The sequence below is a fragment of the Coptis chinensis genome, chromosome 6, assembly GCF_015680905.1.
Source record: "Coptis chinensis isolate HL-2020 chromosome 6, ASM1568090v1, whole genome shotgun sequence".
NCBI lineage: Eukaryota > Viridiplantae > Streptophyta > Magnoliopsida > Ranunculales > Ranunculaceae > Coptis > Coptis chinensis.
Genome location: NC_141461.1, coordinates 119,441 through 145,577, shown reverse-complemented (window position 1 = coordinate 145,577; position 26,137 = coordinate 119,441). Strand labels below are relative to the sequence as shown.

Genomic DNA, 26,137 nt, shown 5'->3' with positions numbered 1-26,137 from the left:
TATTTTTTGATATATCCACGATATTTGCATGTGAAACAATGTCAAATATCCCCAAAGAGGGGGATATATCCACGATACATATCCAGAAATTGAATATCGATAAATACTCATATCCTGATATTTTGTACTATGATACCAACTTCAGCCTATTTCATGAGTTAATTGTGTTCTATATATTTTGTTGCTTACAAAATCGTCGGATAACATGCGTAACAATGAGTTATACCAACTTCCAGGATTCAAATGTGTGCATTATATAAATACTCTAAGAGCAGATCATTATGTAGTTAGGAATCTTGAAACATAAATTGTTCATCACATACCACCTTAAAGATCCATAAAGCTTTAATTAAAAACAGCAATAAAAGGATTTATTCAAAATATATACCAATGATATTAGATTACAAGTCATATATTACGGGGCAGTTAACATCCTAGCTAGACAGCTGAAACCATAGCAGATTTCCTAGTACTGTAATCGTATTTTGTTCGAGGTCTTTTGGGATAACCAGTTGGAATTGGATACCCATTGCACCTTGATAGATGTCCTTCACTTTTACCACTGCTGATCTTGGCCAAGTAATCATTGACGTCAATCTTCTTGACTCGAAGAGGCGCTTCTAATGCCAAGATTTGCTCTTCTTGAAGCGGCAACACCAAACAACGACCCTCAAACCTCTGTCCATTAAAAAGAAATACGATTTTCTTCCTCTTGGGTGCAACAGAAGCAGCACTACCATCACATTGTTTCTTATTATTCTCTCCTTCCATCTTTTCAGCCTTGGCAACAACTTCTTCTTTACCTATTGCCATTAACAGCTTCTTCCTAAACTTAAACCTTTCCTTCTACACTTCACAAGTAGAATATCGCACTACTAGTATCTCAATATGTTGTTTGATAATGAATAACAAGTATAGTAAGTGCATATATTTATAGAGAAATACACTTGAGGCATCAAGTAACCAAAATAACCAAGTACAACTAAGAGTTGGTTTCCTAGTCCGATTCTTTTTTCAATTAATTGCCCAGCAGCATATTTTTCCTCCGCGTTTTTTCCTTCCTTTTTTGCCCTTTTCCATAAAGTGTCTATCTTTTCACACGTGTAATGTGTTAATATAATTAAAGGGTATTTATGTCACTGTAATCTTTTATGAACGAGCAACATAATTTTTCTCCCCGACGCACCTCTCTTTCTCATTCTCATCTCAAAGGTATGTATGTATGTCCTCCGTGGAGGAGAATTTTAACTAATTGAATCAATCCATATCTAGACTTATCTGCTAACAATGTGAGTTCTTGCATTGTGGGTGGTCAAATGTAGTATTGAGATAAGAACTCTAAATGTCTCAAGTTTATGTCTCATCCAGGGCTTGTTCTTTTTTTGGGTTTTACCTTAGTCAGCGAGCACGTTTTGGCAAGAGGGTATGTGGCCAAAATGTGATTTGATTGGTTTATGTCTGTCTGTCATTTTTCTTCTCTTCCTCTTCCTTTTCTTCTTCCTCTCCCTCTCCCTCTCCGTTCACCCCCACTGCTATACAGTATAGGGGTGGAACTTGGGTCGGGTTAGTCCAAGCCCAATGGACTAAAACCCGACTTTTGTTGGTCCTGGGCAGATCCGTGGTCTAGGCTTGGTTTTGTAAAATCAAAACCCGACTCAGTTTTGGGTTGGGCTCGGGTTAGAATATCAAAAAACCGAAAAACCCGAGCCCGTGTGCATATATGTACATATATCTTTCAATCATTTTTTTTTTTTTTTTTTGTAAAAAATAAGATTAATAATCTCTATTTTAGAGATAATAATATAATCAATTCAAACAATCAAATCTCTTTGACTTCATTAGAATATTTCAATTTTAGTGTTTTTTGTTCTCATAATTAAAAAAAAACCCAAAATTTTTGACCAACCTGACATAACCCGAATTGGTCGGGCTAGGACTTGAGCTGAAAATTCAAGAACCGACTAGGACTTCGTCCTGGGCTCGGGTTGAAGCATTTGAAATTCGGGTTGAATTCGGGTTAGATATCGAGACAATATATACCGGTAATATGGAGTTTCATGTCTGTTTCTAAAATTGGCATTTTGCAGAAGTAATGCAGAGAGCTAAGTCCTCGTTTCTGCTTAGCCAGAGAAGCCTGTTTAACTCATTTACTCAAAGATTCACCCTTTCATCTTCACAATCTTCTTCTTCAGAATTGGAACCATCTCATTGTTTATCTTTCAGAGTCGAGAAGCTCGGTAAAGAAGAACCAGTGACTTGTGCTTTCCAGAGTTGGATGGGCGATGGCTTCCCCATTCATAGTGGTGACATATTCCATGCTATTAATCGTTTGAGGAAGCTCAAACTTAATAAACGAGCACTCGAGGTGAACAACTTTATTGCACACAGTTTGTTTAGTAGTTATGTTTTTTTTTTTTTTTGATTGGCAAGCCTGTTTTAAATGAGATCAGTAACTCTTTGATGCTGGCGGGGTTCGAGCCCCAGACCTCTGGTATTATCACCCAAAGGTTTTACCGACTTTACTAGTCAGCACTTGACAAATGTGTGGGCAAGCAAGCCTGTTTTTAAAGAGATCAGTAACTCAATGGTTAGAACCCCAGACCTCTGGTATATCACCCAAAGTTTTTACCAACTAAGCTAGTAGTTGCAGGTGCCAAGAAAAGTCGGTAAAACCTTTGGGTGATGATACCAGATGTCTGGGGATCGAACCCCGCCAGCATCAAAGACTTACTGATTTCATTTAAAACAGGCTTGCCAATAAAAAAAAAAAATGAAGAATTTAATTTTCTGACCATTCAATATAATGGAATCACATAAGGAAGCTAAGAGACTTCAAAGGTGTAAATACTAACCATATTGGTGTTGCTAGTTGGCACCTGCAACTACTAGCTTAGTTGGTAAAACCTTTGGGTGATGATACCACAGGTCTGGGGTTCTAACCCCGCTACACACAATTGAGTTACTGATCTCTTTAAAAACAGGTTTGCCCACACATTTTGCAGGTGCTGACTAGCAAAGTCGGTAAAACTTTTGGGTGATGATACCAGAGATCTGGGGCTTGAACTCTGCCAGCATCAAAGAGTTACTGATCTCATTTAAAACAGGCTTGCCAATAATAAATAAAAAAAACTAAGCTAGTAGTTATGTTTTATGTGTTGATGAATTTATATATGACTTTTAACAGGTTATGGAATGGGTGATAAGGGAGAGACCATACAAGCTAAAAGAACTAGACTACTCTTACCTTCTTGAGTTTACGTTCAAGTTTCATGGTGTATGGTATGGCGAGACCCTTTTCTCTCGCATTCCTGTTGAATTCCAGAACGACTTGCTTTATAATAACCTTGTCATTGCTTGCCTAGATCAGGGTAGAATCAGGTTGTCTTTGGCATACATGAGGAAAATGAGAGAGCATGGCTATCCCATTTCTCATTTGGTTTTCAATCGTTTGATAACACTTCATTCTTCTCCTGGCCGTAAGAAAGCCATACCGAGAATTCTTGCACAGATGAAGGCTGATAAAGTGGCACCGCATGTTTCGACCTACAACATTTTATTGAAGATAGAAGCTGATGGAAATAATATTGAAAGTTTGACTAAGGTGTTTGGTGAGATGAAACGAGCGAATGTCGAGCCTAATGAGATAACTTACTGTATATTGGCCACTGCACATTCTGTGGCTCGATTGTATTCTGTTACTGAAGTGTATGTTGAAGAAATAGAGAAGTCCAAAACGGGAAACAATTGGTCGACATTAGATGTTCTTCTTATACTATATGGTTATTTGGGGAAGGAGGATGACCTGGAAAGGACATTGGGGGTTATACAGAAACTCCCACATGTCAGGTACAAGAGCTTTGTACTTGCTATTGAAGCATTTGGGAGACTAGGACGGTTAGATCGAGCGGAAGAGCTCTGGTTGGAGATGAAGTCAACAAAACAGTTAAAATCAACTGAGCATTTCAATTCAATTATATCTGTGTATTGCAGGCGTGGACTTATTGATAAAGCTTCCGAGGTATTCAAGGAAATGGAAACAAATGGGTGCAGACCTAATGCGATAACTTATCGTCATCTCACATTAGGTTGCTTGAAAGCAGGATTGGTGGAAGAAGCCTTGAAGGCATTGGAGGTGGGAATGGATCAGACAATTACCAGCACCGTTAAGAGATCTACACCATGGTTAGAAACCACTCTCTTAGTAGTTGAATTGTTTGCGGATAGGGGTGATGTGGAGAATGTGAAGAGACTATTTACTGAGTTGAAGGAGGCAAGGTACAGCAGGTATACCTTTGTGTATAATACCTTGATAAAAGCTCATGTCAAGGCCAAAATTTATGATCCAGAACTCCTGAGGAAAATGATTCTAGGAGGAGCTAGGCCAGATGCTGTGACTTACAGTCTCATGAAACTTGCAGAGCAGTTTCAGACTTGACTTTTTTGCAAGGTGAAAACGACGGTATTTCATAATGTAAATTACTATAAGTAGGGTTCTCCAACTAGATTAGCACAATCATTGGATATCTCAGTGAGAATGATGTGCCTTCCAGAGTTTACTTATATCCCTTTCTCAGTCTATAAACAAGTCTGCCAGGAATGGTGATGGGTGCCCTCTACACCAATGTATTTGATGCCAATTTTGACACACTCCTTTGGACTTTACAGAAACGTAACAGGAAGTTGGGTGGCAAACTGTTACTGAATCAAGCAGAGACTGAACTTTGATCCGTTGCAGTTTGAAATTTGATCTAGTAAATATTTCAGTCCGTGTTCATCGGCTTAATCTTTGCATTCCTAGTTGCAAAGCTTTTCTCAATACTTGTCTCCTTCAAAGAAGGAAACCTCAAAATCGTTCGCTTAGAAGATGATGATTGGGACGAAACTAGTACTAGTACTGACTTATTAGACGAAGAGTTTAATGCTGCTACTACTTTCATTACTTGTAATGTTCTTAAAGAGGGGTTTGTTCTTTCTAATGAAGTTATATTGGAGTTATTTGGACTTTACAAAATTGCTACTCATGGTCCTTGCAATGATGCCCATCAACCTTCTCCTCTCAAAGTATTGAATCGCACAAAGTGGTATTTTTTTTTTTTTTTTTTTCACACTGTTTTATTGTTCAAGCGCAAAATTTAACTGTTATAGCATGTTAAATGTTTGGCACTGTTTGAAATATCTGATTTTGGTTACATGTACAAGGGATGCATGGCAGAGATTGGGTGATATGGATGTGGAAGAAGCAATGTGTCACTATATTTGATTGTTACTGAGTTATATCCTTCTTGGGCAGATGGTTCTACCTCTGTAAGTTCTTAAGTAATGCAATTTTTGTTCTCGGTGTTGTATGTGCAGTTGTGCAATTTGTTACATTCTTTTCTTTTAATTGCTTAAGAATTGATATGCAGAAGAATAAAGATGGCGATTATGAGGCAAGTAGTTCAGCTGCTAAAGAATTAGTTGGGCCAGTTTTCAGTACCTTTTTACATGAGGATTCTGATGACTTGCTTTGGTAATAAGTCTTTGATCTTGCATGTTTTTCCTCCAATTGGTGATACTTGTTGATATTGTTAGTTTCCTGGTAAAATTTTAGAGGATGGATATTGGTGAAATAGCCACATTACTATGTATGGGTTTGTTCTATTCTGGAAGAGTTGTTTCTTCCTTGTCCATATCTATTTGACTCTTCTTAACAATGTTACTTGACTTCAATGTTTTGGATGTTGGTTTATATGTATGTTACATACATTCTTGTTCTTTTCATTGACTTTTAGTGATGTGATAGGGAATGAAATAAATAACTAATGTTGGTAATGTAATTATATGTGTGGTTTAAAGTAATTCTAAGTAATGCAAAGAATATAGGTTTCAAAATTCCAGTTGGATTTCTTTTTTCCTTTCCCAGGAAGCTGCAGCTGATACATGCCTCTTCCAGAGAAGGGGAGATCAATAATTTGCTCAAATGTATAGACAGTGGAACTTCCGTGAATCTGAAAGGTTTGTGACTTTGTCTTGGCCTAGCCATTTTCTCTATTGACATTGCATGAAATTTCTATTATGATATCAAAATTCCAGATGCAACTGTTCTTTACGTATATATAGTAAGCCTATAGAGTCGCTAACTCGCTAAGTGTCGGGACAACATGCACATGTAATGTAAAGGCTTGTGTTGTAAAATACATTGATGAAGCTACAAAAAGATGGTGGATTTATATGCAATCTCTGCTACAATATGTTCATGCAAGGTTTAATGCTTTATGAATGATAGAACACTTAAAAAATTTGGCTTGTTCTGTTTTACATGTCAATTTTAAGAAGTTATAAGACAAAATAATATAGAATCGGATTAGAGCTTTCTATGAGAATTTTCTCAAGTGGGGAAAACTAATGTATGAGATATAGAGGGGCTTGGCAAAGAAGTTTTCCGAGAATTCAGTATCTGGGATTCTGGTTGTTTTCTCCATTATCAGTTAAGAAAGATACTCAGGGCAAGAAATAACAAAATGGGTTGTAATAGTTCCAGGGTAGAGGTGAAATGAGACTTGTCTATTTTCATAGCCTTAGTGCTTAACATGTGGATGCCTTGTTCAGTCTCAGGCAACCCACGCGAGGTTATTCAGCATTGAGGCTATCTTGTCTGCCTTGGTTGTTCTTTTTAATTTGAGATTGTAATGAATTTTGACATTATCTTTGTGTTAGGATGCATTCTTTATGTATAGCACTTTGTTAAGGATATGGCTTGTATTCTACATTTCTACCCCTTTGGATAGGTTCAAGTTTTCTCATAAATTCTGTTTGAGTGAATTGTTCTCGCGTGCAGTATAATTAATTATATTGAGGATGTGGTATGCTGGGATCCCAAGATTCATTCTGAGACAAAAGGATCAGTGGCGGAAGACAACCACGACATGTGATTATAGGGAATACACTCATATGGGTGTGGATTTGATGAAATCCATGAGTTGGTCATGGTTGTAACACATTGTTTCGTATCGCAAGAGATGGATTCTATGTTTGTCCAGAATTTTTCTGAAATTTATTGGGTTTTTTACAATTTATCTTTAACTGTGGGATAATGTCTATGTTGAATTTTCTTTTTCCACTTGATTGCTGTACTATTTAGTCTTTCATTTTTGCATTCTAAGCGTAACTCACATATACATCCTTATCTGGTGACTATGAAGGAAAGAAGAAGTAGAAAGCAGTAAAAGTATTTAAAGTTTAATAGTTCATTCTCAAGATATTTAGGAGTCCCATACTCCCATATGCTAATGCATTCTTTTCTCAATAATTGCAGATAGTGAGGGGCGAACCCCATTGCATTGGGCTGTAGACCGTGGTCACCTTAAGGTTGCCGAACTGCTTGTTAGCAAGAAAGCTGATGTGAATATCAAGGTAGTATTAACTGATTAAAGCCCTCATTTTATTTTGTTTTTTGCTGGGACATTTTATGTTTTTAGTTATTGTTTCAAAACCTTCCCTGATAATTCTTTAGCCGACAGTTCTAACAAGAATCAGCTTTCTCTTCTGCATTGTATTTTTAGTTCAGTATATCTTTGACATGGAATAGTCCATTTTGATATTTTTTTATTTGTCAGATTTTACTGGTTGACTGTGAGGTTCAAGTTTGTATGGGATTTTCCTGAAATTAGGTGGCTGCTTATCGATTTTTTTAGTACCTGGTAGATTTTAAATGTAAAGCCTACAAATTTTGATATACTGAACACCTTTTTTTTTTCCGTTTGTTTTACAAGTAAAATAGAGTCTTTATGTACATTGCACAAACTTTGCATTCAAGGCATCTCAGCATCATCCCCAGTTTTTCTGCGTCTCTAATGCTGGAATAGCTGTCTTAGCTTCAACGAATCACAGTTTTTTTTTTTTCTCTGTATGTAGGACAATGAAGGTCAAACCCCACTGCACTATGCATCAGTGTGTGAGAAACAAGGCATTGCTGAATTTCTTGTGAATCATGGTGCCGACAAAAAATTGAAGGACAATGATGGCTACTCCCCATGACCCCGTGTGATCTATGTAAATTGAACTGGCCTTGGATGCAGCGTTCATCAACGGATTAGTCGTCTGAGTGACAATTCTTTCATTTGTGTATAGATCATCCCAGTTAAAGGCTTAAATCCCCTATAGATTACAAAATGTGTACGAGACGCACTGCATCCACATGTCTGGCGACTTCTTTTCTTAATTGCTCTGAGATTGTTAAGCACTTTAATTCAGTAGTGTATTTGATATCCTGCCTATAGGTGACGACCTGAACACGATCGAATCCTAGTGTTGTATGGCATCCATTTTTTTGACGGGATTGTTACTCATAATTTTTTATGTTCAAAAAGAATAAAGGGAGAGAAGCCTGATCATTTTTTTGTTCGATGTTCAAAAAGGGTTGGGCTGTGAGGGCCAACACTTGAATTATATCTGACCTTTGCCCTCACCTCAGCCCCTTTAGAATAAAGGGAGAGTAGGGTTTCATTTGGTTGAATTTATATCCTGATACTTGTTTACATTTCTATCCCATGTATGGCTGCTGTTTGTGTTTGAGTAATAAAGCACTAGTTTCATAAATATACAAATACACTAAAGCATATTTATTGTGAAGTAAAAGAGGAGTAAAAACACTGATAGTTTAGCTCACAGTACAACGAATTAAACATAAAAGGTGGCTTACTGTGCTGGTACTATACTACTATGTCCTTTTAAAGCTACAATCATAAACTTTGTGCAACAAGACTAAAATTACATTTGTAATTGGTATTTGGTAATGAAACAATCGCAATAGAGAATTAGAGATACACAATAATACAAAACAATTATAATGACTAGATGCTGTAAGAAAATCTGACTACAGATTTATGAATCTGGAAAAATATTAACAGTGTCCGACCCAAACCGGAGGGAACTTAACTCTTCTTTGACTTATGCAGTTATGCTATGCTAATCTCATATTACGCTACAAAAATTCAAAAGTATGCATGCACAACAAGACAACAACAACGAAGTAATGTAAAGTTTGTGCTTGCTAACATCCTTAATAACATTAGTAGATTCTTTGATGTACATACCCATAGTAGTATCATAGCTAGCATGTCCTTCCCTTTCGTCACTGGTGTTGGCTAGTATTTCTTGAATATCAATTCACTCTGGTTTCTTCACAAAGTTGATTCCAAAACACAGCTCTCTTTCTCCACCTTGTTGTTGACTGGGTAATCTTAATAACCAAATCTCGACAAGATCTTCTTTACACATCTTATATTCTTCCACAAGCTTAGTCCACTTCTTATTTAACACATACATTCCAATACTGTGCCAGTATTTGAAACCAAAGTCTTCCCACACATTACCCATGTGATCCATCACCAACACATTTAGTCCTCCCTTTTTGTTCCCTCCATCTTTTGTCATTGAAACTTGCCTTTTTCTTCTCTTCTGGTGTCAACAAAAAATCCAACTTATCATTCTTTGGTATGAAAAACCTTCCTAGTTGCTTTTTATATCACTTTCCTCTAGCTTTTTATACACTACATACTCAATGTCAGTAACACCATTTCTCTCCTTATTTATCTCCTTCGACTTTACTAGATATTTTTGATGGCACAAATTCTGGCTCTTCTACACCCCGTGTTGCCATGGCACAACCACAATAAGCATTATTGTTTCTGTTACATTTTCTCTTATTCTTAGATGTAACAGAAGTACCATTACATTTTTCTCTTTGACTCCTTTCAACTTTTTAGCCTTAGTAATAATCTTTTGTTTTTTCACTCCTTTTTCACCCATTACCATAAACAAACTTGTTAAATATCTCTTCTTGAATAAACTAATACAGAATAAGTACAACTTAAATATATGTATTAATAAGTTTAGAAAGAAAGCTAGAGTACAACTTAAACTTGGTTTCCTAATTAGATTCCTACTCTAACTTTCATTTACTTTCCTACTTCACTTCTATAAACAAGTAATGTTATTTTTCTTCCCTGTTTACCATTCACAAACAGCCAGATATAATCATAACATATAACAAGGCCTTTTTTTTTTAACGTGCAAGGCCTTTTTTTTTTTCTGTGGTTTGAATTTTCTAGCAGCAGCATTTGTAAAAATACTACAATCATGCTATTGCCTCATTATTTATCAGAAGAATTGATAACGTAAAATTGTGCAGTGGTCTAGGCTGGCATGACAGCCCAACAACTATACTACCAACAATCAAACAGCTAATGGCGAATAACATCAGCGTTTGCATATACAGGCAAGTTCAAAATTTTGTACAAATCGAAGTCCATTTTGAACCTTAAGTAGCTCTATCTTTTGAGGGGGCAGAGAAGCTGACTTTTCTTGATCGATATGTAATCCCCTAGCGCTAAGGGCATTTGTCGAATGGATTTAGGCATAACCAACTTTGAACGGTCGTAAGTCATTTGGACATCTTTAAGGACTGAATGGAAAAATGGAATTTAGAATTTCATGTTTCGTTGATATACATGAACCTCTAACATAAGCTGAACTATTGAACGGATTAAGCGTGACATGTCATTGGATGGACATCTTTAAGGACTGGATTTGTTGTGGTTAAAAAGGAAAAAAAAAGTTATATTCTTTGTTGGAATAATGAGGTGCCTAATGTAGGTCTGTGTAAAGAAAAATAATAGTAAAAAGAACCGTAATAATGATAAAAAAAGGTTTTTACCATGTATATTATGATCGTGGATGGCTTTCATTTGTAAGTTATTTATCTTTTCTGATTGTGTTTACATCGTTGTTTGTGTCATGCAGGCTCCATTCTATCACCAGCTACTGAGTCTTGATTACTCCCAAAATTACTAGGACTCTGGGCAATTGTCTGTGTAATACATTGTGGAGCATGTTATATTTTTGTTCCAATTCTAGATATTGTTTTGTTTATGTTATTTTTCTTCCCAATGGCTGGTGGACTTACTGCATTGCTATTATAGTGTGTATTAGTGTTTTGGTTTCCCATCTAGGAGTTCTCTTTTGCAATGCAATTGTAGTTATCTGCACGCCCGTGTGGCACATGTTTCGTTTGTTTTAAATTTTTTTGCATGTCGATCATCTTCTTGAGTTTATTATTCTTGGAACCGTTTATGTATTTTGGGACATTTTGTCCTAGAAAATTGCAAAATCCAATATTGCAGTTGGATACAGTTTCCAATTGGTGGTGATAGGGGGGTGGGTTGAGTGAAGTGACATGATCGTTCCCAAAAGAGTATATATAGCAATATAGCAGAGTGCAATACAACTTGGCTTGCAAACGTTTGGGAACTTACACAGTTACGCCGGGGTGCAGACGCGTTACAAAGCGGTAAACATAAAGGCTTGAATTGGATCAAGAATCCATAAATCAGCCCAATGTGGTTACCATGTGCCAGTGCTGTACTAACTACCAACTAACGAATTTGCAATAAGATCAAGTTTATTGTGTGTACATTGGCTTATGCTCTACGCACATCTAGGCTCATGCCAATAAAAACTTGGGATAAGAAAAAGGTAGCACATCTAGGCTCATTCCAATAAAAACTTGAGATAATAAAATAAAAGGTAGCACATCTAGGCTCATTCCAATAAAAACTTGAGATAATAAAAAATGAGATAATAAAAAAGGTAGTACAATTATTCTTTGCATACGGTTCATTGGTTAAACCATCATTTCAAAGAATTTAAACTATGGTATACACTGATTACTTGGTCTATATAAATTTTAAAATACCAACACACCTAAATAGCTAAGTTAAATGGCAATGCAGTATTGAAAATAATTATGACTACGCAGTTAGCCAGCCTCATGAAGATGATTATGGCAGTATCAACCTGTTATAAACTTGATGAAATATCTATGGGTTTATTTAATATATAGGTAGTTAGGAGGTGGGGTGTTGGTAAAATAGAGACTTTTCAAATTGTTTCAATGTCAAAATTATGTTAAGTAGCACTCATGGGGGTTCTTCTGCCAATAATGCCAATTAGTGGCTTTGGACGAGGTGCTTGGATGATCTGTGCCAGTTTTGCATATTGACCTTCATCTCCAAGTTAGTGCAATTCGTCTAATTTTATTTTATTTCATTTTTGTGTTTGTTCATGTGTTTCGAAAAACAACATAGTCGGCCAATCAGGTGTACACAACGAATGGCTGATACTCGAAGAAGACATCTACGTAGTAGGTTCCAGTCTTAGTATTTCCTTCTTGCATGTGTAAGTGTGATGTAGTTTTTAAATTTTTAGTACTACTATAAATAAACTAAATTTTTGAACTACTTTTTTTCCTAGCTTGAAAGTTTCTTTAGTAATGTAATCAAACAATGGGAAATTATATCTATGCCAAAAAAGATAAAGCATGATTCAAAAGACAAAATAAGTAGTTTTGATAACATTCTTCACAAATTTTCACCTTAGTAGATACAAAATACGCTGTGCAAATGAGCATTTTTTTTTGGGCTGAGTATGCACAATGGATCATGCTTTTAACGCCTCTGAACTCCTTCATTATGCACTCTGTTAAAGTACTACATATGGAGTTGGGTGATAATAGCATTTTCAGTATGGAGACCAATAACCAATGCAAGAATTAATCAAAGGATTGTGCGACTAACGATAGGGTGAAACAGATGTAATTCAGAGATGTGACTAACATCCATAATTTCTTCTTTAGCATCCATAATTTCTTCTTTTTTTCGCCTCCATTAAGATAATTTGAAAAAAACACCACTTCGTCATTTGAATCATTCAATCTCTATACACATAAAATGAGATCCACAATATATTAAAAGTTTTTAAATGGTAATCTTGCCACATAGACATCTTCCAAAACACTTTTACTTACATATTCAATTCACTCCACATATTATATCCGACTTAATAGCTCTATAGAACAACTATCAACAGAGGCCAATGTATTTTTTCTAATTGTTTCTCAATATGAAAATTTCTAAAAAAAAAAGTGCATTTGTTAGCTAGCTACAACTTCTTTCTCTGTCCAAGCTACCTGCTTTTTTAAACCGACCAAAATATATTATATTTAAAGCTTTTAAATGGTAATCTTGCCACATAGCCATCTTCCGGAAAGTTTTTATTTACACATTCAATTCACTCCACATATTATATCCGCCTTAATATATCTATAAATAGAACAAATATTTACAATGTCCAATGTATTTTTCCTAATTATTTCTGAATGTGATCGTTTCTAAATAAATAAATAAATAAAATTGCTTTTGTTAGCTAGCTACAATTTCTTTATCTGTCCAACCTACCTACTTATTTAAACCGACCAAAATATTTAAAACGACAAAAAAAAATATCTGATGGATTCGCTAGATCATTCTGAAGACAACGATAAAAAAAATGTTATTCTTCTTACATTTTTTTTTGAGATATTTTATTCTCCAATGTAGAATAACAGTTACGTTGCACACCATGATATAATATTCTTATATCTTACAGATAGTATACTCATATGAATCTAATAATGTTCCTCAATCACATATAAATGATCGACAAGATAATTACACAACCAATAGTACAAAGGTTAACTTCATCAACATAATACTTATTTTTTTGGTAAATTAGTTTGTGGTATTTCACTGATATTGACTAAATTACAGGCGGTTAAATACTTCTTCAAATATATTTATTTGCACCATGCATGGCAGAGCAGCAGAAAGCAAATCGAACAAATAACACAACTAACATATTGAAAGTGTTCTTTTCTTATTGAAGTATTTTCTCAGACCTTGACTTGTATTAATCTAAAACATATTACATAATATATCCATTCAAACAAATGTAATATGTTATTATTCTAATTTACATTCATTCATTCCTTTGATTTTCTCCACCCCAATTTTCTTTCCTAGAACGTAAAGCATGTACCCGTTTACTAGTATGTATTAATAAGTTTAGAGAGAAAGAGTACAACTTAAACTAGGTTTCCAAATTAGATTCCTACTCTAACTTTCATTTACTTTCCTTTTTCACTTCTATAAACAAGCAATGCTATTTTTATTCCCTGTTTACCCTTCACAAACAGCAAGATATAATCATAACATATAACTATTTACGTCATTTTGCTTCCGATATTTCATGACATTTTGTGGTATTAAAACATGGCGCGTCTTCTCTGTTCTTCAGTTTATAGGATAAGGAAAAAAAAAAAAGCATGTCTTCTCTTCTTCTCCCGCCAATTCTTCCTCTTCAGTTTTCTTCCACCTTGAAATCCAATTTCTCTTCAATATATCACTTCAAATGTACAAGAAACCTTACCATTTCAGCTATAAAAGCCCGGGAAATTGACACATTTACTAAATATTCAGGCTATGTATTTGAAAACCAAAGCAATTCAGAAGCAGATGCTTTGTTAGAATACAATGTATCGAAAATTTCTGCAATATATCGAAAAAGGCCGGTTCTTTTGGTTAGAAGGCTTTTACAGATTAGTACTTCACTTGGTAGATGGTTTTTTCTTCGATATATTGATAGTTTGATGCAGAAATCTGATCAGTTGTTTAAAGTAAGGTTCTTTTTCAATTAAATTAAGGTTTATGGTATTGGAATTTCGTTTTTTTTAAATTTTGGATGTGTTTGTTTAAGGTTAGAGCAGCTGAGCTTCGGAAGATATTGGTCGAGCTTGGGCCGGTATGTTTATCTGTAATAGTTTTATTTGATTATAGGCCATATTCTCATGTAGTTGTAGCAATAGAGTGTTGACAGGAAGATTGTGTTATAGAAATTAGAGTGGTCATTTGAGTTTCTATTTCTAAAATTTTCATTTTTTCGCACGGCATATGATAACTTGTAGCTTATTTAAAGTATAATTGGTTGATGTACTTATCATTTTTTTTATCCTAATAAAAAAAAATGAATGAAGGAATAATTTTAGCATTAGCATTAGCATTAGAAAGACTAGAAATGCATGGAAGGTGCTATAACACAAGTCATGAGCAAATATTCTGCCATGGTAAGTCAGTCAATCAAACTCATATACGAGCTTGTGGCGTTTCATTTATCTGATCAGAAGAAAATTCTTATTAGCTCTATTATTAGATAAGCTTATGTTTTTGCCCCTTTTGCAGGCATTTGTAAAAGTTGCACAAGCAGTCTCTTCTCGACCTGTAAGTAACTCCATCTATGAAGTACGCTTGCGTTTCTATTGTTTTGTTTATATGTTGGTTTCTGGTTTTCATTATGATGCTTATTTGGGAGTCTTTCTTGTATGCCATTCCAATTGCGTCTTGTAGGATTTGATACCACCTGCCTATGTAAATGAACTTTCACTGTTGCAAGATCAAATTACACCGTTTTCATCTCAAGTCGCTTTCAGTACAATTGAAGAAGAGCTTGGCATAGCGCTAGAGATGCTTTTTTCAAAGATCTCACCTGAACCTGTTGCTGCTGCATCTTTAGGACAGGTTCATCAGTTCATGTTGTTTATTGATAAGGAGCCATCACTTAATTTGATGGGCTGATTCAAATGTCAAAGCTTAGTGAAAGTGATTGATTTCTTGACCTTTTAGGTTTATCAAGCTAGGCTTCGTGATAGCGCAAAAGTTGTTGCTGTCAAAGTACAGAGGCCTGGAGTTCAGGCAGCCATTTCCTTAGATATCTACATCCTGCGTTTTCTTGCTGGTTTGATTCGGAAAGCTGGAAAGCTTAACACTGATCTTCAGGTAGAACTGCCTGTCTTGCTGATTTAATGATCCATTTTTTTTAAATTTCCTATTGAACCAAGTCTCATGAATAATACTGGCAATTTACAGTGCACCTGGACTTTCTGTTTTATATGTTTGCTATTCCAATTAACTTATCACTCAGAGATTTTCTCTTGTAGGCAGTTGTTGATGAATGGGCCTCAAGTCTTTTTCGGGTATATACTTTCTCTTATCACCTAAGTTACCTTGACACAGACATGTGTGTCCGTATCCGACAAGGATACAAAATGTCTGATACGGCAAAATATCAAAAAACTGAATTGTATCACACGTGTTGTGTCCGACACGGACATGTGGATATGTATCCGACACAGATTATGTTTAAAATGTGAAGTGTCCATGTAACATCGCCTATCACCTATTGAACACTTCAGAATGCTGCTGGAATCATTAGCCTGTGTCCATGCCGTTGCCCAAACAAAATTGCCATCCAAACACTTTTTAATCTTCCCCTCACTCAAAAGAACCTGCTTTGCTCTTCAGACTCTAGAAATAAGAATCAGATGCTTGCTCCATCCAATTGTTATATATATTATTTCCAATCAATGATATATACTACTTTATACAAGGATATAAAAGCAACTCAAATGGAAAATAATGCAGCTAGGATTTGAAAAAGGTGATGTGGAAGAGAATAAAGAAAAGAGCGTGAAGTTGAAAAAATCAATAACCAAAATAGATCTATGAATACCTCACACAATCGCACACACACAGATATTGTTTTCTTGTAAGTAGTCTCCCCTAGATTTGTTTGTTTAGGCCAAGTATAATTTAGGTAGAGAAGATCAGATTTTGCTAGTTTGCAGTTAATCCAACAGTTATTGAGAGGCATGAGAAATGAGATTAAATCTGATGGCTCAATTATCCATGATTATTTCTTTTTAGAAAATGCTTTAGTATTTTCCAATTGACAATCTAGTTTTAAAATTTATCTAGAATTTCATCTCAAGGAGCATATTATCAGACTTGACATTGAATACAGGTAAATCCCATTAAATGCAGGAGATGGACTACAGGAAAGAAGCGCAGAATGGACTGAAGTTCAGGTAGGAACATATGGAGGGGGGGGGGAGAGGATCTGAGTATACGTTTTTGTGACCTTAGCTAAAATTCTTATGTTAGAATGACCAAGTTCACCAATGTTGAGCTTTGTATTTCTGATCCTTCCCAAAAAGTTCATTTAGACTCAAGTTTTATGCTGGTAGATAGTCTTAACTATGCACTTATGATTAAACAGAGAGCTCTATGGGAATCTACAGGATGTGTGTGTACCTGAAATGTACTTGACACAAAGTAGTCGTCGAGTCCTTGTAATGGAGTGGGTGGAGGTACTCGTTCAGGCCCTCATCTTTCTCTTCTGTATGGGTAATAGAATGGTATTACCGAGGCACATAGTTTACAGTTTAGATTACTTGCTCATGTTATTCCATTCTCTGCAGGGGCAGAAGTTGTCTGAAGTGAATGATCTTTACTTGGTTGAGGTAAAAATCGTGAAACCATTGCTTTAATACATTCCCTTCATCTTATTAAAACACACATTTACTTCAATGCTTTGCAAAACCTCTAAACGATGTTGTTCTTTCTTATAAATGACAGGTTGGAGTGTATTGCTCACTTACTCAGCTTTTGGAAAATGGTTTCTACCATGCAGATCCTCACCCTGGAAACCTTCTGCGTACGTATGACGGGAAGCTGGCCTACTTGGGTATGCTTTCTTTCAACAGTGTAATTAATATTAACTAACCTGCACATGTATCAAAAACTAGCTGGCATTAATTTTCCAAACATAAAAAAGAAGTCCATGATATGCATGTGCTGGCATGTCTAAAGTTAGTTTCTATTTTCATTATTTTTAATTTAGATAACTAGCACATGCACTTAATATAGTATTTGATATGAGGCAATTTATTCAAGCTTCTTTCTCTTTTTCATTTGATTGTAAGAAGTGACATCAGGGAACAAAATTCCTCTTCAATCACTAACTTATTAATAATAAGATGGATTCTTAGGTACCCCACCCCCACCCATTGTCACTACAGATGTTCAAACGAGTTATTCAACCTAAACAGATTATTAAACACCTTGAACAAGACTGTTATCTAGGATCTCAATATCTTTGAAGTAAGTGTGACAAGTCTAAATTGACTGCGGTTTGCATGTCTACTAACCACTTCTGTAATTTTGTTCTCTTGTTCTTATAGAGGTATGAAGAGTTCTAGTTCAATGGGAGCTGCATGTATGTATGTATGTATGTATGTATGTATGTATGTATGTATTATTTAACTAATTGTTGCTTCTTTTGGCCGCCAGATTTTGGTATGATGGGTGAATTTAGATCGGAACTCCGAGATGGATTTATTGAGGCCTGTATCCATCTTATAAACCGCGACTTTGATGCCTTGGCCGAGGACTTTGTTACTCTTGGGTATTTTACTTACATTCTATCTAATAAAGAATCAGAACTGTTTCGAAAAGAGCTGTTATGGTCTAATAATGCTGCATTCACAGTCTTATTATGCTTCTGCAGGCTTCTTCCTCCAACTGTTCAGAAGGATGCTGCAACAAAGGCATTAACAGGTTTTCTTTCATCTTTTTAAAATTCCTGTTGAAGCTATTTAAATAGAATTTGTATAGATCTTACTTTTTCTCACTCTTGTAACTCTGCATGGGCTTTAAGTTATTTAGTTTTCTTTCCTGCTGTAATACTGGAAATTATTTGTAGGTGTCTTTCAAAATGCTGTTGAGAAAGGAGTACGCAATATAAGTTTTGGAGATCTTTCTGGAAATTTGGGACGCACAATGTACGGCTTCTTCGTATTGCTCTTTCTACCCTTTGAGATTCGATTTTGGCATTGCCAACATGTTCAGTAGTATGACTTATTTAGTTAATTTTGTGATCTATATAATCCAGAACTAGAATATTGCCTTGCCACAGTCTTAGTATTAGAATATCATATGTCTTTCATTAAATTTTATTTGCTGCCGTGAGAAGCACGAAACCGTAGGTGTTCCTTCTCTTCAATCTTTTAATTTTTTATGATATACAAAGAATGACCATGGTGCAGACACCTGCTAGTATTGCTACAAAATAGTTAGTCATTGCTACACCACTACATTAACATCCTCCTTTCCACTATCATCATCCACATCAAATGGTTACATAGAGCTGAACATCTGCTACTCTATAGTTTTCTCAAATAGATGAGCTCAAATGAAACCGTAGTACAAACTTTCGTTTTTGGAGGGAATTCTGGTATCCTGAAAAACCAACAACCCAATATTCAGGATATTTTGCCAAAATGTTGAGTACTGGTACAATGGAACATTGGGCAGATATTGCATAGGTTCTAGATAGTTTGATGAATTTTGTATTATGACTCAAACTATCTAGCCCACTTGAGACCAACAGTGAAATGTTTCGGGTAAGTAGTTTCTATGTACCAATCTCAAGAAAATGCAAGTAATAATCTATCTTCTTTACATTGGCATTGATGTTCTCTTTTACTAGTTATTGCCTCGTAAAGTTTTTCCTTCTTGTTGTATTATTTACAGTTAGTACTGTTTGAATTACTTTCACAGGTACAACTTCAAATTTCAGATACCGTCGTATTTTTCTCTTGTCATCCGAAGGTAATCAAAAGGAGATCTTAGTTGCACATACTCATGTACTTGTAGTATATGTTCATTATGGTGATGTATTTCTCTAGGTATTTACCCCCATTCTAACGACAGTGGTTTCCTTTTTTATTCCATCAGCATTTGTTTATATAATCATTTTTCTGCTTATTTTTATTTTTTGTTGGGATATCTCAGCCTTGCTGTTCTGGAGGGCATTGCAATCAGTTTAAATCCTGATTACAAAGTCTTGGGTAGTTCGTACCCGTGGATTGCGAGAAAAGTACTCACAGACAACTCTCCTAAACTCAGGTCTTCTTTACAAGCTCTTCTTTATAAGGTGCACATCGGACTCAATGGTTCATTTAGTGTGATGAAGCTATCATTATCCTTTTCTATTTTCTGATTTTCTTTCTCATCGATTGCATTGTAGACGTATACAATAAACATTATTGAGTCAGATATGTGATCACATAATGTGTTTTATCAGGAAGGTGTTTTCAGGGTTGATCTTCTGGAGTCTTTACTCAGTGAGGTGAGATTTCATTTTCCCAATCTATATCTCATTTTAGGTTCATCTTATACTCCCACTTTTGTTGCAGTCCCTTCGTGTAAAAACAGAGAAATCTTCAGGAGGATCAGCAGACAGAGATTCTAGGCTGGTTATTAAGCAAACTCTCACGTTCATCTTAACTGAAAAGGTACTGATAAACCTGCAATGATTACTTTATTTTCCCAGTATGCTATTTCGGAAAATAACTACATAACCTTGTAACCTAATAAAGATTACTATTTTTTGTTATATTGCTTATGGCAGGGCACTTTTGTAAGGGAAATACTTCTGCAAGAACTTGCCAAGGTACATAATTTTTCAATTTTGAGTGAAAATGTAAAAATAAAAATGGAAAAAAAAAAGTTGAAATCTCATAGCTGAAGTTAGTGATGCATGGGTTAGCCATTAGTAAAAATATGTTTCTCTCTCGATGGGCCACAAACAAGGAACTGAACTCTGAACTTATGCTTCACAAGTAACTATTTAGAAGCTTTGTTGAGCTTAGTTTAATTTTTATATCATCTGGTAGATATCATAAAAAGGGTCAATATATACTCATTTAGAAGATAAAAGGCACAGATTGAACTGAATGATTGCACATTTTAAGTTTCTCCGGCTACTCCATCACCTAGATTTTTTCATAGAGTTTCTTCCATTTTTGTTAATTGACCATAAGTACTGGTTTATATCACCCTAGGCAGCTAGGGTTTACTGTAATGCTCTCTAGGCCCCACTCAGAGATGGGGTTACCAGGTGGCTTGTACATTTTGTCCCAAAGGAATCTTCCCTATATACATCTATTCCCATGAACTTGTAATATTTTTAACTGTATCTCAGGTTCCTCTAAACTATTTTAGTCACTTGACCTTTTCTTATTGTTTCTGTTGGGGAAAAAAATCAGGGTTTTGATGCACTTGGGTTAGCAACTACCTCTGCTGCCATTTCAAGAGTTCCATTTGCTGCTCCCACATCGTCATCCTTAATGTCTGCGGAAGACATTGTAAACTTGGCAACCTTGCACCGTCTTGTGCTACTCCTGTCTGGGCTTCAAAAGAGTGAGAACTCAAGTAATGTAAGTTGTCACTGCTTGCTTAATTCACATGGTGAGAAAACACACAATCCTTTTGGCTTTTCTTTTGATCTTCTTCTATCTTACCTGATGGTCGGATGGTATAGATGGTTTGTATGCACAAGGACACTCAAACTGACCATCCATCCATCACTTACAAACTCTTAGGTGTTTTTAAATGTATCAATTTTCTTCTGTCAAAGTTACATGACCCAACATCTATAGCCATACACGAAATTATAATTCATTTACATGATCATCTCTTGTGGTTGTAAATGTATCAATTTTCTTCTGTCAAAGTTACATTACCTAACACATTTAGCCATACAAGAAATTATCATTCATATACTGTTACGTAATATATAGATTCAGATATTTGGACTCCTATTTTTTTACTCCTCAACATTTGGTCCTCAATGTGCTGATTTTTTGACTCAATCTGCTGATGATATATTTTCATATATTTACAGTAAATCTATATGGTATTTTCTTTGACTACATCCAAAATTTTGTCATACGATTTTGTGACTATGCTCCATTGAGAATAAGTTCGTAATCTTCTTTCTGTTGTGAAACTTTTTTCGACTTCACGTGTAAATCAACATTACCAATATTTCTCTTCATAGGAAGTCAAAGATATATCAAGGGAAGCATCACCTACTGAAATTCAACTTGCATCTGTTCAAGAGCTTATTCCGATCTTTTCAACTATAACCGAGGTATGAAGAAATCACTTGCAATACTTGTAGGATAACATGAATCTTAGTTTCATAAGACATAGTCTGAACTCTGAACCAAAAAGTCATACGTATATATGTCTTTTGTTTTGGCATGGACCGCATGAAGTGATCATGTTTCCTTGCGTTGTACATGTCTTATCTGAAGTAAGTAAATGCACTGGAAATTATGTGCAAAGCAATGTATACGCCATCTTATTTGTTTTGAGGAACACATAATCAATAGATATCCTGAAGATTTTCCTCCAAGGATCATTTTCATTTTATGGACTGGCCACATTCAACATCCACTCGGTAGAGAACCCCAATCATCCATTTTTCTTTTTCTACATAAGATTCTTTTTGTTAAAAAGATAGGGGCACAACATCACTAAGCTTGCCTAGCTTGAAACTTTACCATCTCAACCCAATAAACACTTGCCCTCTTAAATCGAGGTCATTTTAAAATTTGGCTTGCATTTAGTGTTTGCTAACTATGCACTTCTGTGGCAGCTGCCACCCGAGTCTCAAGAGCTATTATTACTTCTACCGGCAGATTTAGCTGGAAGGCTTGTTTCTCGTGCTGCTGCAAGAACAATTAGGAATTTTTTTCTTTGAAGTTATATGACAACAAATTTTGTTTGATATAGAGGCGAGTATGCTAAGTAACATTATTCAGCTGCCGGCTGCCTCTTTAGAAGTGTCATTTGTACTATTATGTGACTGGGGTGTTGGTAGCAATTGTTCCATGTAACACAGTACTGGATATATCAATAACATTGACCTTTTTTCTGGTTAAGTTAGTGCGTGAACATTAATATGAGACTTAAAATATCGTAATTATTATTCTTGTTTAAATTTTCTCTCAGTTGTGGTTAACTTGAGTTTTAACTGTGCCAATCAATTGCCTCTTCAGCTCTACCCCGAAGAAGAGCTACTATGTTCGTCTGACTAGGCCATAAATTAAGTTGATCTAAATGTCAGGATGGCGAATAAAATTTAGGTTCATTGGCATTGTAGAGATTGTTAACTTGATTGTTTAGCAGCTGAGTCAATAGATGGTTGGAGGATCAGAACACAACTGATCCAGTGTCTTAAAATAGTGTAATGCACTAAGTCGCACCAGAGCAAGAGCTTAGCACTAACTTAAAACCAGACAACAAAAAAGAGGGAGAATGTGCACTGTCGCACATCATTTCTATTATTAACAGAGGAGTCTATACATATATCAGCTGTAGGTTTTAAAACTTGTTTTGGGATTTATGAAGGAAATGCCCAGCTAATGCTCTTGCAAAGATCTAGAGACTGAAATAACAAAACGAATTAAAGAATTGAATGACTGTAAGCAAATACATGCTTTCAAAACTTTGCTGAGCTGGTTCGACGGAGTTGGCGTTTAGGATTTGCCGGATTCAAAGGAAACAGTGCTGCAAGCTCCTGTCAACAATATCCACAGATAAGTTAATCATGTACAATCCCCTGTGCTAACTCCCTGGGGCACTATACGTACATCGTTCCTTTGGTTTCTAGAGAGGTTGGAAAAGATAATGACCACATTTGATGAAAAACAATCTGTATTTAGAGAAGACTACTGATACCATGAAGCTGAAAGCATTGTAACTTTATAAACGTAGATTGAACTTAGTTTAAAATCAAGAGGAATCAAACTTTTCGTGCATGGGCAATAGAAAAAGTGACTCTGTGAGCGAGAAAAGATGTTCACCTAGAAATTTGCATATGAATAGCTCTCTTATTAGCTATGTAAAGGTGTGTCAGGTCTGCATCTATATATACTTTTGGTGATCGGTAGGTTGGACTTAAAGTAGAGAACCTTCTCAATCAGAGGATCCAATCCAAGTAACAAGGACAGTCCATCAATTCCAGGTATCAGACATTGCTTGATTAGGAAAGGAAGAGTAATCCTCACAGTAACAGAACTCAATATGCTAGTGAAAATTTTATCTAGTTTGGGAGTTTTTCTACCCAAGTATATTGTTTATAGAATAGAGCTCACACTTCTGCACTACAGTAAATTGTATACTTAGTACAATAATGGTTGCATTTTCGATGGAAGAACAATTCGACATTTCTAACTTGCTAGTTAAAGTACATACATACCTTCTCATTCATGAGCATCTTATTGCCTTTCCTCAGTTGTGCTACTTCATGTTCCAGTTGGTTGGTATAGGCCTGTCATTATCACAATATACTGATGTTAATTCAAATAAGGGAATGAGCAGGATTATGAATAACTCAGTAATTCCACAAATGACAAACACACCTGCTTCCTTGCTCTTGACCTAGCTGCTGACTCGCGGTTCTTGATCATTCTTTTCTGCCTCCTCTCAATAGTCTTCTCCATCATCTCATTTGAAAACCTTCGTTTTCTCTCAGGTGCTGTCTGTATGCCTGATGAAGAGGCAACAACCATTGGCAGCGAAGGGGCTAGTTGATTTTCTGAATATCCTACCGGTAACGAAGTAACAGGCACATGTGAGCCTAATAACACTTCCATGTGCTGATCGCGCTGTTGTTGCTGAGCAGTTGTCATTTGAAACTGTAACCACTCTGCCGACATAGGATCCATCCTAGCCAACGGGTGAGTATTGACAATATCTTGATCCACTACATCAAAACCCCCATGCCGAATAATAAAATCTTCAAGGGTGGTTTGCGCAAATGCTTCATTCCCATCACCCCCTACATTGCCTTGATCAGGTTCAACTATCTCTCTCCACACTTCATTCACCGGTTTGTGATTAAGCGCTTGACTGAAACTAATCGGGGCAGGAGAAGACGATGAAGACGACGAAGACAATGAAGAAGGCGAAGGCGCATTCTTCACTGTAGTATTGTTATTATCACCAGCAGCGCCTGTATTAATCACGGTGTTCAATAATTCATCTAAATTCATACCACTCATCAAAGGTTTTCCTAAATGATTATGTACCTCACTGAATGCAAGATTATAAAATGAACCTTGTGTTGTAGCTGCTGCTCCTAGATGCTGAAAATGTGGTGTTTGAACTCTTTTTGGTGAAACCATTGATACAATGCCCATTCAACAGGTTAAATATGTGTTTTTAAATGAACAAGAAGCAGCAAACTGTCAGTTTCTACTGGCCTATTTTTTGTTAAGTTTGGACTCTTCTTCTTCTTCTTATTCTAGCTAATGTATATATGAAGAAGAAGATTACAAGAAAGAGAGTGTGAGAGTTTGCATTAAAATGAAAAAAAGGGTAATGTGATTAGTTAGAGTTCGATCTAGACTCACGGATTTATAGGCGTGGAAGCTGATTCTCAAGAGAAAAAAGGGGAGACCATGCTTTGTTTCTCTGTTTAGGACTTTAGGGAGTAGTGGCGGTTAAAACTGCCTAAGTTTCACACCACACTTTGCCAATGCATGCACTAAATAAGTAGTGGTCAGAGCACTGCGGTACAGTTAGCAATGTTGAATACAAGGTGAATAAATGCCTAGAGTCACACGAGTAAATTTGTTTGATTCATTCTAGAATTCTTATTTTTTGTATAATATTTTTGGTCGATATGAACATATTGTTAGAAAATAGATTTGCATATATCTATTGAGATATGAATGAGTAATTTGTCTCCCGAGTTATTCCAAATTGAGATGAAATGAGTTTCTCTTGAAACAGTGAGAAAAACTTTTTTTAAAGGATTCACTAGTTCGAAACAGTGCATTATGCCAAAAATGTGCGACCTTTCGAAATATCGAAATATGTACTGGTTCAAAATAGTGCATTATGTCAAAAAGGTGTAATCTTTCAAAATAAGCACTAGTTCGAAACAATACTTTATGCCAAAATGGTGTGTTCTTTCGAAACATGTGACTTTTCAAAGAGTTGCTTACTTTTTCCCAAGAGTCATTGTGTTGTTTCGAAGAAGCATCACTCACCTATAAATAGTGGATGAATTTGGAGAGAAAGATACACCAGATCACACAGGATTCTGATCTTTCTCTTCTCTCTCTGTTCTTAGTCAAATACTATGTTGTGTTCGCTGATTCTATAGAATTGAAGTGCTAGTTTTCTATAGAAGGAAATTCGTTCTATCTTGAGAGACAATTTCCCATCAACCTTCAAGCACCGTGAGGGGAAAATATGTCTTAAGGACATAGTGTATCTACACTAGGCTCGAATTTAATTAAGAAGTACAAGACACTTACAAGACAAAATGTTTGTATAGTTTGGTAATTGGTAAAGAGTAAGTACAATTAAGTTGTATATTCCTAACAACTCAATGCAGGTGTAGCTTGGAGGTGGATATGTCTTTACACTTGGAGGTGCAGATGTTTCTTGGAAATCCTCAAAACAAACGTGCATAGCGAGGTCCACTATGGAATCAGAATTCATTGCATTGGACAAGGCTGGAGAAGAAGCAGAGTGGCTTCGAAATTTCTTAGAGGATATTCCAAACCTGGGCTAAACTCGTTACC

The 26,137-nt window shown here is 35.8% G+C and overlaps 4 protein-coding genes across 10 annotated transcripts; 3 read left to right on the top strand and 1 right to left on the bottom strand.

Moving 5' to 3' along the window:
- The first annotated feature begins 2,061 nt into the window (after nucleotides 1–2,061).
- On the top strand, nucleotides 2,062–5,502 carry LOC147490421 (Tetratricopeptide repeat (TPR)-like superfamily protein). 3 transcript variants are annotated; one of them, XR_015198449.1, is made up of 4 exons: nucleotides 2,062–2,365; nucleotides 3,185–4,447; nucleotides 5,200–5,304; nucleotides 5,406–5,502. XR_015198449.1 is itself a non-coding variant. In XM_086565630.1 (3 exons), exons 1-2 carry the CDS (start codon nucleotides 2,093–2,095, stop codon nucleotides 4,433–4,435), a joined length of 1,524 nt encoding a protein of 507 aa, XP_086421756.1. In that variant the 5' UTR covers nucleotides 2,062–2,092; the 3' UTR covers nucleotides 4,436–4,459; nucleotides 5,200–5,316. The 3 variants fall into 3 exon arrangements, 2 of the variants coding, with proteins under 2 accessions (XP_086421756.1, XP_086421757.1); XM_086565630.1 differs by lacking the exon at nucleotides 5,406–5,502 and having other exon boundaries at nucleotides 3,185–4,459; nucleotides 5,200–5,316; XM_086565631.1 differs by lacking the exons at nucleotides 5,200–5,304; nucleotides 5,406–5,502 and adding an exon at nucleotides 4,666–4,902.
- LOC147490420 (acyl-CoA-binding domain-containing protein 1-like) lies at nucleotides 4,597–8,373 on the top strand. Its single transcript, XM_086565312.1, has 7 exons — nucleotides 4,597–4,669; nucleotides 4,799–5,061; nucleotides 5,146–5,219; nucleotides 5,291–5,509; nucleotides 5,846–5,994; nucleotides 7,295–7,392; nucleotides 7,894–8,373. The coding sequence occupies exons 1-7, from the start codon at nucleotides 4,597–4,599 to the stop codon at nucleotides 8,014–8,016; spliced, it is 999 nt and encodes a 332-aa protein (XP_086421438.1). The 3' UTR covers nucleotides 8,017–8,373.
- Nucleotides 8,374–14,146: 5,773 nt separating this feature from the next.
- On the top strand, nucleotides 14,147–24,212 carry LOC147490419 (Protein kinase superfamily protein). 5 transcript variants are annotated; one of them, XR_015198685.1, is made up of 21 exons: nucleotides 14,147–14,530; nucleotides 14,611–14,655; nucleotides 15,093–15,131; nucleotides 15,258–15,428; nucleotides 15,534–15,686; nucleotides 15,848–15,883; nucleotides 16,731–16,774; nucleotides 16,966–17,056; nucleotides 17,168–17,209; nucleotides 17,325–17,433; nucleotides 18,039–18,153; nucleotides 18,256–18,305; nucleotides 18,451–18,529; nucleotides 19,308–19,358; nucleotides 19,542–19,683; nucleotides 19,834–19,878; nucleotides 19,946–20,044; nucleotides 20,161–20,202; nucleotides 20,798–20,999; nucleotides 21,592–21,684; nucleotides 24,076–24,212. XR_015198685.1 is itself a non-coding variant. In XM_086566048.1 (21 exons), the coding sequence occupies exons 1-21, from the start codon at nucleotides 14,180–14,182 to the stop codon at nucleotides 22,297–22,299; spliced, it is 2,073 nt and encodes a 690-aa protein (XP_086422174.1). In that variant the 5' UTR covers nucleotides 14,147–14,179; the 3' UTR covers nucleotides 22,300–22,480. The 5 variants fall into 5 exon arrangements, 3 of the variants coding, with proteins under 3 accessions (XP_086422174.1, XP_086422175.1, XP_086422176.1); XR_015198684.1 differs by lacking the exon at nucleotides 24,076–24,212 and adding an exon at nucleotides 22,195–22,480; XM_086566048.1 differs by lacking the exon at nucleotides 24,076–24,212 and adding an exon at nucleotides 22,195–22,480 and having other exon boundaries at nucleotides 20,798–20,968.
- LOC147490418 (ABSCISIC ACID-INSENSITIVE 5-like protein 2) lies at nucleotides 22,849–24,931 on the bottom strand. Its single transcript, XM_086566051.1, has 3 exons — nucleotides 23,963–24,931; nucleotides 23,800–23,871; nucleotides 22,849–23,118 (listed from the first exon to the last, which is right to left on the bottom strand). Exons 1-3 carry the CDS (start codon nucleotides 24,740–24,742, stop codon nucleotides 23,041–23,043), a joined length of 930 nt encoding a protein of 309 aa, XP_086422177.1. The 5' UTR covers nucleotides 24,743–24,931; the 3' UTR covers nucleotides 22,849–23,040.
- Between the last annotated feature and the right edge of the window lie 1,206 nt (nucleotides 24,932–26,137).

Coding starts and splice junctions, on each gene's coding strand:
- LOC147490419 (XM_086566048.1), top strand. CDS start 14,180: ATGTCTTCTCTTCTTCTCCCGCCAATTCTTCCTCTTCAGTTTTCTTCC. Junction 16,775..16,965: donor CAGAATGGACTGAAGTTCAG/GTAGGAACATAT, acceptor ATGATTAAACAG/AGAGCTCTATGGGAATCTAC. Junction 21,685..22,194: donor TCTTTTCAACTATAACCGAG/GTATGAAGAAAT, acceptor CTTCTGTGGCAG/CTGCCACCCGAGTCTCAAGA.
- LOC147490418 (XM_086566051.1), bottom strand. CDS start 24,742: ATGGGCATTGTATCAATGGTTTCACCAAAAAGAGTTCAAACACCACAT. Junction 23,872..23,962: donor GGTCAAGAGCAAGGAAGCAG/GTGTGTTTGTCA, acceptor TGATAATGACAG/GCCTATACCAACCAACTGGA. Junction 23,119..23,799: donor AGATGCTCATGAATGAGAAG/GTATGTATGTAC, acceptor TATTGTTGACAG/GAGCTTGCAGCACTGTTTCC.
- LOC147490421 (XM_086565630.1), top strand. CDS start 2,093: ATGCAGAGAGCTAAGTCCTCGTTTCTGCTTAGCCAGAGAAGCCTGTTT. Junction 2,366..3,184: donor TTAATAAACGAGCACTCGAG/GTGAACAACTTT, acceptor GACTTTTAACAG/GTTATGGAATGGGTGATAAG.
- LOC147490420 (XM_086565312.1), top strand. CDS start 4,597: ATGGTGATGGGTGCCCTCTACACCAATGTATTTGATGCCAATTTTGAC. Junction 5,220..5,290: donor GGATGCATGGCAGAGATTGG/GTGATATGGATG, acceptor CTTCTTGGGCAG/ATGGTTCTACCTCTGTAAGT. Junction 7,393..7,893: donor AAGCTGATGTGAATATCAAG/GTAGTATTAACT, acceptor CTCTGTATGTAG/GACAATGAAGGTCAAACCCC.